This window comes from Hyaena hyaena, unplaced genomic scaffold (assembly GCF_003009895.1).
Source record: "Hyaena hyaena isolate Hyena2069 unplaced genomic scaffold, ASM300989v1 scaffold_249, whole genome shotgun sequence".
NCBI lineage: Eukaryota > Metazoa > Chordata > Mammalia > Carnivora > Hyaenidae > Hyaena > Hyaena hyaena.
The window spans coordinates 388335-403315 of record NW_024080880.1 but is presented as its reverse complement, the minus strand read 5'-3'; the positions used below and the strand labels follow the sequence as shown (position 1 = coordinate 403315).

General features: G+C 31.1%; 1 protein-coding gene across 1 annotated transcript in view; it reads right to left on the bottom strand.

Moving 5' to 3' along the window:
- The window catches only part of GRIK2 (glutamate ionotropic receptor kainate type subunit 2), a 397494-nt gene that overhangs the window by 147267 nt on the left and 235246 nt on the right, over positions 1–14981 (bottom strand). Inside the window, exon 11 of the mRNA XM_039244665.1 lies at positions 14506–14729. Coding sequence (XP_039100596.1) covers positions 14506–14729 — 224 coding nt within the window. The remainder of the gene's footprint in view (positions 1–14505; positions 14730–14981) is intronic.

The following is a 14981-nucleotide window of genomic DNA, read 5'->3' as shown; positions in this document are numbered from 1 at the left end:
TCTTAATGGGTTTTCATTTTGAATCAAGGAGATCCAGTTATTATCTCCAGTTGCTGTTTTTTGTAGTAAAAATCATTTTTATCATCCAGAACTTCCAGCCATATAACTGTAACTGTCTTATATAATACCTTTCTCCTTTAATCAAACTTGAAAAATAAAAATTCTGCCTTTATATTTCTGACATAGTTTAAGTATAGTGATTAGCAGATTATCTCAAGTATATATCAGGTTTTATGAATGGGAAACTGATAAGGAAATATATTTATCATATTAGTGAAATGCTGATGGGTAGATGGAGAGCGGAAGATAGAGAGAGAGAAAATTGTTAGTTCTAGCTGGAATAAGTTTCAAACAATGAACAACAACACAAATCATGGAGTATCATCATTTAGGACCAATTAGAATTTATATAATCTCAATCTTGTTATACGTATGATCATTGACAATATTCTGAGAACTTTTTTCTTATGACCTCAAACCAAATAAATAATACACCTTAACTGACTCTAAGAAGGAAATAAGCAACACCTGGTCTGAATCTGATATAGAGTAGAGGCCATTTATGAAGCTTTTATCTAACAGCATTTTTTTATTTGCAAAAGGCTAAGACCTAAACTATGATACTTTCCATTAACTACAGATGAGAATATATAAGAGGAGCTGTAAAGCTGCAAACTAAAGATTAAAATGACTGAATGCTTTTCAGGATGGACAATATAATCCTTTGATAATTTGCATTCATTTGAAGATGAGCCATTCAAAATTACTACCTGTCCGACTTGCATAAGATGAGCAAACTAGAAACATGTAGATAAAAATGATGGTTGTTCCTAAACAGGCCACTTTAGTATCATTATAGTTGAGTTTTAGATATTCTAGGCTTACATGCATGTTGAATATGTTTATTTTATGGCTTTTTTGCAATTATGCTACTTATATTCCATATAGAGCTAGAACATTAATAATTACCATTTGATGTTGTCTAATATGTAAATGAGATTTAAAATACAGTGACTTCCTTCAGCCCTACTTTCAGAGTATGGATCATAAGATAGAGAAATATGAGTTTTACAGAAAAATTACAATCTCATAAAAATATGTAGCTTCAAATATTTCCAAAATTAAAATCTACATATTCATCTACCTAGAGTTTCTGATCATTTATAGAATAGACAACTAATTTCACCCTTACAATAAATATAAAGTATTGACTATTTTTTAAAATACTTCCTCTTTTAGCAAATAAGTTACAATTACTAATAAAATTGGAATTTATTTAAGCCACATGCTTGTTTTCAAATCATAATTTGTCAGTATGGAAAACTGTTCTTGCTAGGTTTATCATTATTCCAAAATAAGGTCTTTTTCTTTTTCCAATTATCTATTTTATAACTAACAATAAATGTAGGGAACTTTTTAAATATTCAGTGAGTGTCTTTCTGACAAGTTAAGAGCAAATCTCAGGCACCTGGGTGGCTCAGTTGGTTAAGTGTCTGACTCTTGATTTCAGTTCTAGTCATTATCTCACAGTTTGTGAGTTCAAGTCCCACATTGGGCTCTGTGCTGTCAGCACCTGCTTGGGATTCTCTCTCTTCCTCTCTCTGCTCCTCCCCACTTTCATGCTTTATCTCTCTCTCAATATAAATAAATAAACTAAAAGAAATAGCAAATCTTGATTTTATAACCAAATCCACAAATAAGTAATAATGAGTTGACTTGAGACCAGACATTTTTAAATGAAAGTTAATTTTCTAAATTCCATAATTGAATTAAAATTTTTTACATTCATTTTATTTTTTTATTAAAGTTTTTGGAGGAGAAGAGAACATGAGCAGAGGAGGGGCAAAGAAAAAGGAAGAGAGAGAACCTTAAGCAGGCTACATGCCCAACATGGAGCCCCACGCAGGGCTTGATATCATGACCATGAGATGATGACTTGAGCCAAAATCAAGAATCAATGCTTAACCAGGTGCCCTTCACTATTTTATTTCTAAAAAAAGAGGAAAAATGTCGTAGGGGCAAAATGTTTAGAAAATACTGAGTTAAGCAAACATACCCAAACATTTTTACTATAAGATTTTTCAGAGCCTTTAATCTGCTAATAGTAAATCTACAGAGGAGGATTTATATACTTCTCGTGACTATTTGATCATACAGCTGTCTTGCATTCATTTCCCAGCCCCACCCCTCAGAAACATGTGACGTTTTATAAATACTGCCTGATGATATGCATAAATATTAAGAAGCCTATCACATTTAATAATGTTTTGCACCAATTACTTCATTTCTTTATAAAAGTTAGGGAAAACATTGGTGTATTTGGATATTCCACATCAAAAGTAAATTTTTTCCATGGGATTGAAAATTTAATTTTGGGGGCTGCTGGGTGGCTCAGTTGGGTAAGTTTCCAACTTTTGAATTGGGATCAGATCATGATCTCACAGTTAGGGAGGTGGAGACCCGCATCCAGCTCTGTGCTGACCTCATGGATGGAGCCTGCTTGGAATTCTCTCTCTCTCCCTCTCTTTGCCCCTCCCACTACTCATGCTAGGTCTCTTTCTGTCTGTCTCAAAATAAATAAATAAATAAGCATTAAAAAAAGAAAACTGATGTTTTGATAGCATCATTTAAGATAATATTAGAATAACAATTCATGCTTCTTACACAAAACTAATTCAGTAAATTCATGTCTCAAGGATATAGGCTAGCACCAGAAAGAAACTATTAAAGATCTCTTAAAATATAAATACTTACACTTTACTTTTCACACATTTTTAAACAAGCATCATTAACTTGTTTTAAAGAGAATATGTCAAAATAACTAACAGGAAGGGAATAGTCAGGCTACTCAAAAATAGGTGTCCTGATAATAGATGAGGAAAAAAAAAGAGAAAGAAAACTTAATAAGTGGACATTTGAAATAAGGAATTTGGGAGAATTTCATGTGTTAAACTTTACTTCACACTTTAATAAGTCCTGTGGCAGGCACAGCCAATTATGTGCGTGATAACATCTTACTTACCAAAGAACTGAGGTGGCAGTATATCCAGATAAAAGAAACAAATCTGCATCCTCTTTTACTACTAGAAATAAAACTCTAGCCAAGAACATGTAGAGAAGAGGAAGGTTTTCCTTTCTGAGGTAAAGGCACTATCTTTTATTTTTTGCTTTTCCTTTCTACCTTCTTCCTGCCTAAGACACAGAAAGGATGCCTGATGCTGCAGTGACCGGTTCAGTCCTAAGGGTAAAAGTCTCAGTCTTAGAACAGCATAGCCAGTCAATAGAAAGTGCCAGGTTTCCTGATGCCACCTTTCAGCATTATTTTCAGGCTTGCCCTGCCTAAGTTTAGGCTCCATGACAACAGTAAACCTCCTATGTTCAGTCAGGGTTCCTACTACCTACTTGTGAACCTATTCCTACTAACAGGCTCTGAACCTATTACCTACCGAACTTTCAGTGGGCATCAATTAATGTATATATTACTACTAAATGATCTTAGATAATTTTATTCCTTTGGATATTTTTTATTGAAAGTTATAAGCAAAGAAAACCATCTCATAGTTTAAAACTTTCCATGTAGAGAGTTGAAATTTTCTAATTTAAGGATAACATCTCAATCATCCAGAAAATACCAGAATTCTATGAGACTGTCACCTAGCTGAAGTTTTCCTTAGTGTAGTTTCTCTTTTCCATAGATATTTTAATGAGCAGTTAACTGCAAAACAATCATGCTAATTGTTTAGATACTAAATTATTTTCATGAGAGAAAGGATTGACTACCATTGACTTTAAGCTTGCAATTACTTCAAAGATTCCAATCGTCTTAGTAAAAATCCAGCTCTTCACTTTTGCTTTCGAGGCTCCATAACCTTGCCATTATCTTCCGTATATTTTTCTGATAGATCCTGCATATCTATGTAAGCACATACACCTATGTGAAAAGTGCTATTCACTTTTATGATCTATGCTTACCCCTTCATTTGAACATGTTATATGTTAGCCAGCTTATTTGGCTGTAAGAGCCAATTTTGTATCGATCTTCCCAAATCTGAATTAGTCATAATTGGTATTAGTGGTATTAGTCATATCAGCAATATTTACACCACTACAATTGTCAACTGCTGCAAATCAAAGATTCTCTCCTTGCCGTAGTCAGTTATTAAGCGATTACCATCACATACCATTTATGTTAAATTTGTATACCACATGTTGTTCATTAATTAATCTTGGCAATGTTTAATTGGTAGCTTTAGTATCAGAAAGTCACCAAATTTACACAGAATGAAGAACAAGGATTATCTGTATGTGAATGCCACAATAATATGCCATTGAACATATTATCTGGTAGATCTAAATGGATTGGAAGGGCTTAATGGGATGGTAACAATGACCAGTTCCACAGATTTGTAATTGTCAATAGCAAATTTAAATTATAATCAATTTTCATTAAAAATATAATCTTGAGGAAAAATAAACATTACTATCAGCTATAAATACAAGAAACAATAAATAACAAAGGTTTTCAAAACATAAGACTTCCTCTTAATTCCCTTTAAAAAATTATATTTGGTATAGGAAATTAACTTCAACAGTAGGGTAATTTCAGATCTTTATGATCTATTTTTATCCTAAGCAATTTTTTAAATAAAATTAAGTTATAATGGTATACTGCACCATACTCCAATTTTAAACTACCTAAGATTGCTTTTATTGTGATGGAATAAAAAAGTCCTTACAATAATCGTCTACTGATCATTTTAAGATTCCCAAAAGAAAGGCATCATTCTGGTCTCCATAAAATTCAGACTTAATTTTAAAAGTGTAAAATAAAAATATATAATTTTGCACTTAAAGTTGGAATCTATTTTTAAAATTATACAGTGGCTTTTATATAGTCTCATTAAATAGTTACTAATACAGTTTTTTTAAACACCCAATTGTCCAATCAAATTAAATTAAGAGTGGCTTTAAATTGGAAATAATAAGGAAAATGGCCTACATATCAACGCTGCATAAGAAAGCATAGGTTTGTCCTATCAATAATTTCTTACCAACATAGCTATTTGTTTTAAGTGAAGTACTGAACATTAAAAAACAGTTATTTTTAAATTAGTTGGAAAATAATTTACATTGAAAAGAATTCTTTCTTAGACTTACATATCAGAAGCAAGTGTTTAGCTTGCAACACACTTGCTAAGGATTTTAAAGCAGTAAGTCCAGTATTAAAAGGCTCAAGGCAGACTGTCCTCAGATCAGTCAGGTGATCATGTGGTTTCTAATACTGGAAAATGAAACAGACTATGCTTTTAGATAAATGTACACTCAATAAGTAAATGATTTTATCAACAAGAACTGGAAGCTGGCACTGGAAAGGTAGCACTTGATTCTCTAACATCACTTGGATGTTTAAGTTGATTTAACTAATATGAAAATATCTGGATTATAAAAAAAAAAAATAGCAGGGGGCGCCTGGGTGGCTCAGTCGGTTAAGCGTCCGACTTCGGCTCAGGTGATGATCTCACAATCCACGGGTTCCAGCCCTGCATCGGGTTCTGTGCTGATAGCTGAGAACCTGGAGCCTGTTTCAGATTCTGTGTCTCCCTCTCTCTGTGTCCCTCCCTTGCTCGCACTCTGTCTCTTTCTGTCTCAAAAATAAATAAACATTAAAAAAAAATTTAAAAATAGCAAACCAGCTAGTAGGAACATGCAAGGCACATAAAGGATTTTTTTTCTCATTGAGTTTTTAACTATAAAAAATTTTAGTATGTTTCACAATGTTTAATGACTTTTGGGTTTTTTCCTTCCAACTGAATATCTTTTGAAATTATACTCTATTGTATCAAATATACCAATAAAATATTTTAAAATTAAGTGGATGTACTGCATATGCTGTTCAGTATCTAAAACAACTGAAGTATGTTTGGAAAGCATTCATTATTATTTTTTTCAACTCAAAATCTGACTTAAGACAGATCAACATAATATTTTTAAATTGGGGGCAGAAGAAATATTTTAAATACAATTTTTAACATTTTCCTGATTAAAAAATTTGAAGCATTAACTGAAAAATTAAAGCAGTGATATGAAAAATTTGAAATCGACATGCATTTCCCTGAATGTGAAAATTCCTGAATATCGATTTTCCATCTTCTTCTACAACAAAATTTTCACTATTTTAATTTTCCTTTTTTTTTTTGGTAATATCACTTTAGTAATACCAGTTTCCAAAACGTATCCTCAGTGAGTCTAATGAATTGTTAGACTTATATTGAAACACACCTCCCAGCACCCCCATCCTCAGCACCAATAATAATAAGGGAAGCAGGGAAACACTTACCTAATTTTATTACGTTAAAATAATATTCAGGTGCATATTCTGAACCAACTTAGATGACAGTTGTAGCCCTATTCTGTTTATAATGTTTATCATGCCAGTAACATTCAAAACCTACAATTTCACCTTTGCTTCAAATATTAAATCCATTAACTTAATAGAAAAATCTATTATAAATTCATTCATTTCATTTTATCATCTCAAGAGAAAGACAGGGGCATATGAAAATGGGAAATATTTTATAATATTTAATTTAGGATTAAACATCTTTTATAAAGAATAGCAGGAAATTAAGTTATATCCAGGATGGGGAGGGACAGAGAGAATTACCTTTTACATATTTTATAAAGTATTGAAACTAAAAGTAGGTTTCAATCCAATGTACATTAGACAAAAAAAAGAAAAGAATTACTATAGTTTTAAAGTGCAGGTGTATATAATTACTTTATTAATGAGGTTTTTGTCATTAAGTCTGTCAGGTTAATTTCTGGGCTTCCAAACAAAATTCCAAAAGTAGGTATAAAATCAACACTTTTATAACTGAGATAACTTCACATAGTGTCCCTCATTATGTAAGATTTAACTAGAAATATTAAAATTTATAGGTGTTGAAAATCAATAGAATAGTTTGTGCTGTCATCTATTTTACTAATTCTATTTACATAAAAAAGGGAATTTTTCCAGCTCGTACTATTTGAATACCATATTGAAATCCCTCTTGCAATTTGAGAGGCAAATGATATTTTCCCAAAAAAAATATATATGTATAGATACCCAACAGGATTGATATGAAAACAATTTAACTTGAATGATGTAATTATGTAATGGAATGTAAAAAATTATAGCAATTAAGGTGCTGTGACATGCTGTAATGAATGAAGTTACACTGGTTGATGACACTATATCTCCTACTCATTAATTATTTGGACAGAGTACATTATTTTTAAATAGCATGAAGAAATAAGGCATAAATTACCGCTAAAAATTACTCCTATATATTTTCATTTAGTATTAGTGATATTTTTCCCACATCCATGAATTATGGAAAAAATCAAAAGAATATCAGTATCATTTTGAGTTGCTAAAGAAGCTCACATGGGGCCATTTTTTTTTCTTTTTTTTTTTTTTACAATATGCAGCTAGCTAGAAAATTTCAGGGGAAGAAACTGAGGATTTCTAGAAAAATGACTTACAAAACAAATAGGTTTACATGTTTATGAGGCAAATCTGCACATGTGGTGCTTGCTAATGTGTCCTGTTTAAGTGCCTAAGTGACTGAAAATATTTTTAACCTACCTTATTTGCAAATCTAAAGATAAAGACACATTTCTTAAGTGTAGCTAATTGAGGTTGATTCCTTCAAGTTATTATAAACAACATACTGCTAACATGTAGTTCAAATATTTTATATTAGATCCTTTTAAAAGTCATTACTAAAAAGGTAGCCAAACTCTTTTTTTTTTCTAAGATCTCAGAAGGAAAAAGTGAATTTAACATGACAGTCAAAAAGAACCAAGTGATACAAATTCCTTTTATGTTTTCTATTTTCTTCTAAATCTGTTCTTTTTTTAAGACAATTTTCTCCCTATAATAAATGAGAATTTAAAAAGTGTAATAATGCTACAATTAAACAAAGGAAAGTCAAATCTTACTTGCTACAGGTTTAGTGGTATGGTTATGTATATCTATTCATTCCTTATATCAACCCATAAAAATATAAAGTTACTGAAAAAAAAGCTAATAATTTAACCTCTCCATGGTTCTCAGATAAAATCTGGCCACTGTTGACATGCAATTTGTATTCGTTTCCCTCCTTTTCTCTTTCAATGACCTCTTCCACAAAACTCACCAGCCAGTTCAACACTATATATTCAGAAAATATCTATCTGAAACGACTCTCACACCAAAGAATCTATAGCAAAAGGACACCTTTCTCAAGCTAAAACGTTACTAATTTAGGTGTCATGCATACCTTTTTAAAAAAATTGACTTATTTTTCTACATTTTTCAAGACAACTGCCATTTTTGAGTAGAGTGCTCTCAATTGTTGTACAGAGACATAAAGAGGGAAACTTTCCTCTGGAAAGTCTGAGGGAATCATTTTTCTGGGGGCTATAGAAAAATAGAAGTACAATTTTGTTTTGAGAATTAACACAGAAAGAACTAGGTGGGAAGTTAGCTTCTTACAAATAATTCACAGTACTTTGCAGCTATGGGAGATGTAGCTGTCTAGAGGCTACAAAATATGGAAAATTAAGTGCATCACTTGGTAACAAATGCTTGTTTCTCTTTATCTTGTTGTTTCTCAGAGTCATCTCAAAGAATTTCTTTCTTATGTTTAAAACACACACACACACACACAGGAAAGAAAAAAATAAAGAGGAAGAGAAACATCCATTCACAGAGTCATTCTTGTCCTATTAGTTTTTCCACGTTAATTAATTAGTGAGAAATGTATGAGACATAGTGGCAAGTGTCAAAGATGACACTATACCCCTTTTCCAAATCTTTCAAAGAAAAAAATAAACTCTTGCAAGACTATTGCTTCTCATCAGTGTGTGTGTGTGTGTGTGTGTGTAAAAACAGAATTACATATTTCATAAAGGATTCATTAAAAACAAAAGTGTCACTTGTTGGTAGCAAGTATAATAATTTAACAAACATTCATCTTCAAGTCTTACAATTCTTGAGTTTCTTAACATTACTCTCTATACAGTATAATTTATTAAAATTAGTATCTGTGATTTTCAGAGCTAGATACTGTGGAACTTCTAAATTGAAACAAATTACAATACAGTGACCATAGTCGTCAGAAGCTCATTGGCCAGGATATTTATTGAGGGGACACACTTGCAGTGACTAGAGAGGGAGGTGCTTTTCCACCTCTACAAGGTCTTGAATTCAATTTGGCGATGGAGGCAAGGAAAGATAAAGAGGAAAATAACTTATCTATAGGATATGAAAAATAAAAATGGGCTACCAAACTTCTGCTCTTGCATTTATATTCACTTTTGCCCTAACAATAAAAAAATTCTGTCAAAAAATAATTTCAAATGAGAGATCAAAACTTCTAAAAGAAACTCAAGCACAATTATCTTTAAAAGAAGATGCCAAAAAGCATCAGATTATAGATTACCAAAATAAGCACCTTAATGTTAAATTGTTTTTGTCTTACTTGATTTTTTTCAAATCTTTTATTCTTATAAATGTCTAGCATAATTATAAAATTGAGAGGTAGAAAATATGTTTATTTTTTCTTAAAGTGATTGAGAGTCTGATTCTTCAGACTTTAAAGATAATTGCAGTCAAAATTTCCACTGCCTCAATTATCTAGATACAATATTCACCATAAGCTGGAAACAAGTCACCAATTCAACTTGCTTTCAATTGGTTTGGTTCTACTGATACAAATGAAGAATTTTTTTCTGGTTTAGTGACTCCAACTCTATTTTGTAGCCATGAACATTATTGGAATCATTACAAATAAAGAGGTAAAGTATTGTATAATAATTTACCAAGTAACAATTGTGGGGAAAAAACCCATGTTATTAGTGTAGAAGTAACTTCATCTCCTATGGAAACGTAGTTTGAAAGTACACTTAGTTTTAATCAATGGTGACTTTTAGGTCCATAACTGAAGTATTTGTGAATATAATCAATTTTAATAGTTACTTTCATATGTGTGAAAGGAATACTAGCAAAACAGCATTATTTCAAACCAAATTTTCATTAAACTCACAGAAAATTGCTAAATGGATAGCGGAATAACAGATAGGCTTTCCTGAAATTTACATAAGTAAAAAATATCTAAAAAATTAAAGTAAAATATATCTAAAATCATGTTATTGAAAGGTAAAACTGAAAAGGTTTCTAGTAAGAGGTGGGCAAGTTGGTGGCAAAGGCACACAACAAAACTGGCATTTCATTTCAATGTGACAACAGTCTTTTTGACAGCATATTAGTTTAACATTGAACATCCCACCAAAACAGTTATCCATTTCCAAGTGCATAATAAGTCATTGTTGTCCTTCACTGTACATTAAATGTCACCCATCATTGTGACAAGAACATAAAAGCTATTGTACGCTAGCTAGGAGCGTAGATCAAAGCTGTTGATGCAAGCACTTTGGACATGGCTTTCTAAAGTCAGTTAAACCATCAAAAACACTGTTTAGAGCATCTTTACCTCTGAGCACCCAGAGAAATACAGAATATTTTTACAAGTGTAAGAACTCTCAGTAAGGCAAAAATAGCCTTGTCATCTTGTGACCCCCAGACCAAGTTAATGCCAAAATGTGTGTCAAGAGAGTCCTGGTGGTTAGTGTATTTATAAACCCTTGAACAGATTCTAGGGATACCAACTCCTGCTGTCTAATCCAGTAATACAACAGATGATATTCTAATATTCTAAAAATCATGCAAAGTAATTCAACCCCAAAACACATAAGGGACTCCTATATTCTTTTTAACGTAGAAAAACTAATGTCATGAACTTAACACATACTGAATACTCTTAGATTTGTCATCTTTCCTAAGAAGGCCAGGTTAGCCAGTATTGCTTTCTTTTACTCTTTTTCCTACTTTTGGTCATATTCACTTGCTCATTTAAGTAACCTAAGAAATTTCTCTGTAATAAAATTCTTACTAAAAAAATGGTATAGTATTACTTTTCTTCCCCAGTTTATTTGTATTTAATTTTAAAATGTCAATCTCAGAATAAAATATGCAATATTATTATAAGCTGAGTGAATTATTATTACAGTTCCATCAATCCTGTTGGAGGAAAATGTATATAGCATTAGTCTCTTCTTTTAAGTTTGGTCTTTAGTTATTCACCTCTATACCAAACTATTAAGAACTCTAGACCAAGATTTACATGCTGAATTTCAAAACATCTCTGGTCTTGAAGACACCTATTGTTAAAAGGAAAAAAAAATCTCTAACATTATGGACATTTACATTGGCTCATTTTATAAATACTATGTACTGCGTCAGTATTATCAATTGTTTAGTAAAGAAAATATTTGAAGCAAGGTGAAAAATACCTCTCATTCTGAGTTTAAAGGGTGGATTTCCTAACCAGACTCTTTATAACACTAACTTCTGTCTCTATTCTAATATACAGAGGTCAGGTTAATAGAATGAGGGAAAAGGTTTAGGGACAAACATGATTAAGTACAAGTTTGTCATATATAAAATTTCTTCCTAATCCTCTGTCAGTCAAGAGCTATGGTTAGGATATCCAGGATAAGGCCATTCCATATCTAGAATGCTGTACCTTAGGCTTATCTTTACTGTGAAAAGAATTCTCAGCTAGTTCAAACAAGCATGCTGATTATGTCATTAGCTATAAACGATAATGCAACTGTTTGCAAGAGATCATAGATTATGAAAGCATCCCAAGAAAATAAGACTATATATCTCTTTCTTAATGGTTAAAAAAATTTCAGAGCATTTGTAAGTATTTCTTAGATAATCTTTTTCTTATACAATAAGTGTGAAGGAAAATTTTTAATAGGTATCACAATAACAAACTGCTTTTAAATTTAATTTTAGAAAACATAAATTTTAATAATTATGATCAGTATTTAATTTATTTTAAAATTTTGATATTGACATAGTATCATTTTAGAACTTTGTTTCTGTGATTTTCAGTGGGAATGAAACACATATCTGAGAATTTTTTCAAATGTAATTTGAAATTACATCTCTGTAATTATATGGTGATAGAGACAAAAATATACATAAAGAAAATGCCATATTTATATATTAATGTTAATGAGTTCATTAGTGATCTCTCTATAACAAGACAGTCTTCATTCATAGGTAACATCAAATTCTATATTTATTTTGTACTGATAACGAATATCATAATACCATTTACATTAGAAAAGTAATTAAGTTCTGCAATGAAACTTGGACATTTTGTCTGGTTTGCACATTATGAACTTTCACTGTAACAGGATTTCAATACCATATCAGAGTGATTTTTTTAATTGTAGTATAATGGATTTTAATTACATAAATTTATTTAGCTTTGGAAGCTCAGTTAAGAATTGGACTGTATTCAAGAAATTTTCTTTTAATCTGAGTTCTTAGTATGTTGATTTTAAATTTAGCAAATATTTATATATTATTTTAATATAGAGCATTGAACAAAATATTTCAGGGATAATCTGCAAAGAATTTATTTTCATATTATGTACTATTTACCAAGATACCTAATATTCTTTGTTAGTTAATATAGGATACCTGACATTGTTTATTATTTAATAAAATATGTGTTAATTTACCTATAAATTATAGGTAAGATATTATACTTAATTTTTAAAATTGTATGAGACTATCTTCATTGAATAAGGTTCTGAAATAGAATGATTTTCAAATTCATTCACTTAATAATTAGCAACAAAATATAACAGTAATATTCCAAAATTTTATGACAGTAAAAAACCTCACCCCAGCTAATGTTACATTCTCAAAAAGAATGACATAGATGTATTTATTCTGTGTAAAATTAGCACAGGTTACCATAATTATACAGATATTATATCATTATTTTGATAGTTATCAAAGTGAGAGTTAAAAAATAGTTTGAAAATTATATCAGTGCATAGCCATTCCACATGCCTCTATTTGCAAATGTAATTTTAAGCTGGAAAATAATTCAGATGTTTCAGTATTTGCTTTTGAATGTAAACTCAGAAGAATTGGGCTCAGAAAATTAGGAATATCTGAAATTCCTAATATGAATTTGAGGTAACTCAATAGTCTCTACTTAAGGTCCCCTGGAAACTACATTAGACTTAATTCAGCTTGACTGATGCCTGCACAATTGTCTCAGGATGGTATCAGGACATTTGCCCCTAGGTTTTGATTTTATGCTTCCTGGGAACGTGTTAATTTGATTAAGAAGGAACAGGTGTACCTGCAGACAGCATGAAGACTTTTTCTATACTTTGGAGTATTTATTTTTCTGTTTGCCTCGTGGGCAGGCTGTAGAGTTCTCCAACAATTGAATTATTTAAACTGTAATCTTTGAACTCATTTCTCTGACTACATATAAACAGTAGTGTTTACACTGGTCGCTATAAAATATATGTGACTGATGCAAAGATGCTCAAAAATGAGAAAGCTGTTTTGTCTTCAGAAGATATGAGAAAAAGCTAGAACTAAAGGCTTATGAACTTTATACTACAAATTCTCAGTTTCTAGGGGGAGAATTCTAAACTTCAAATACAAATTTTAACATGATCTACCACACAGCTACCAAAGCTATATGTACACATGACTCCAATACAAATTTTCAGCCAAATGCAAGTGATAATTATCTGAAGGACTCATGTGTTAACACTAAACCAATTGAGGGGTAAATTATAAATTTGCATAACATTTATATTTACATATCAGAAATATCTGTGTATAACTATAAAAATGTGCATATGTCAAAAATCTTATGCTATTCTAGAAGTGATTCCTTTTTTAATTGAATAAGCTAATTGTTTTTTTATTGCTACAAAAAAATATATGACTTCACTGAGAAAAGAATAAATTTAAAAAAGGATAAATATCCTTAGTGATAAACGTACCAGAAGACGCTATATAATACAATTGAAAAAATAACCTTCCTATTTAATATTTAATTGTGATGATAGAGCAAAAACATATTTGTAGTTATACATTATAATTATTTTGTAGAAAAATGAGAAATTTTATATGGAAAATAATGGTAGTCCTTTTATACGTAAAATGCTTATTTTTAATTAGCTTTGGTTCATTAAAAAAAGCCTCCTTTTAAATCTTACCACTTTGGTTTTTCTTAAGACTGATTTATCAACTCAAATTAGTGAAATATACTATTTTACTGTCTCACTCAAGAGCAAAATGAGGAAATGATTTTTATGGCATAGTAATTTGGACTGCTTTTAGATTCTAATTAAAAAGAGTAAACTCTCCTGCAGTTATAGCTTACTGACACAATCAGCATGCTTCTGCCTAAAAAGGCAGTAGAGTAGATTTTAATAAGGTAGGTGACTCTTAAAAGTTCATTATTTCAGCACCCCAAGGGAAATAAAGAAGAAGAGAAGTAAAATTATTGTGACTTTTGACAATTATTAGTTAGGAAAAGGAGGTAACAATTGCCAAAAAAATCACAAAAGTGAGCATGTTACCTGGCTATGACAAAGAGCACACAACTGACACCCAAGTAAGCCAGCAGAATATACATCCAGATATCAGGGGAGAGAGGATTCAGGAAGGAGAAGACGCCTGGGTTTGTACCATTGGGCTTGCGGTACAAAATACTTATTCCAAGTGTCATAAAGGGCTTGGAAAAGTCGATGACCTTCTCTCGAACGTAGGTAATAGCCAGTGGGGCAACCGCAAGGTCAGCTTTCTGTAGAGAGAAGCAGAAAATGGGGGAAAATTGGTTCTAAGTTTCAAAAAAGGAGTCAGCATCCAAATTAAACAAAACAAATATTTCACACTTGAGAATTGTCTGAGTAACTATTACGTTAACATTTAAAGCATTCTTGACCCTGAGTTGAAGCATCTGATTTTTCTGTTATTCATTTCTATGTCCTCCAAGATTAGCAAAACAGCATTTATTATAAGTAGTTAAAGAAAGAAAAAAATCTGTGTGGAATGA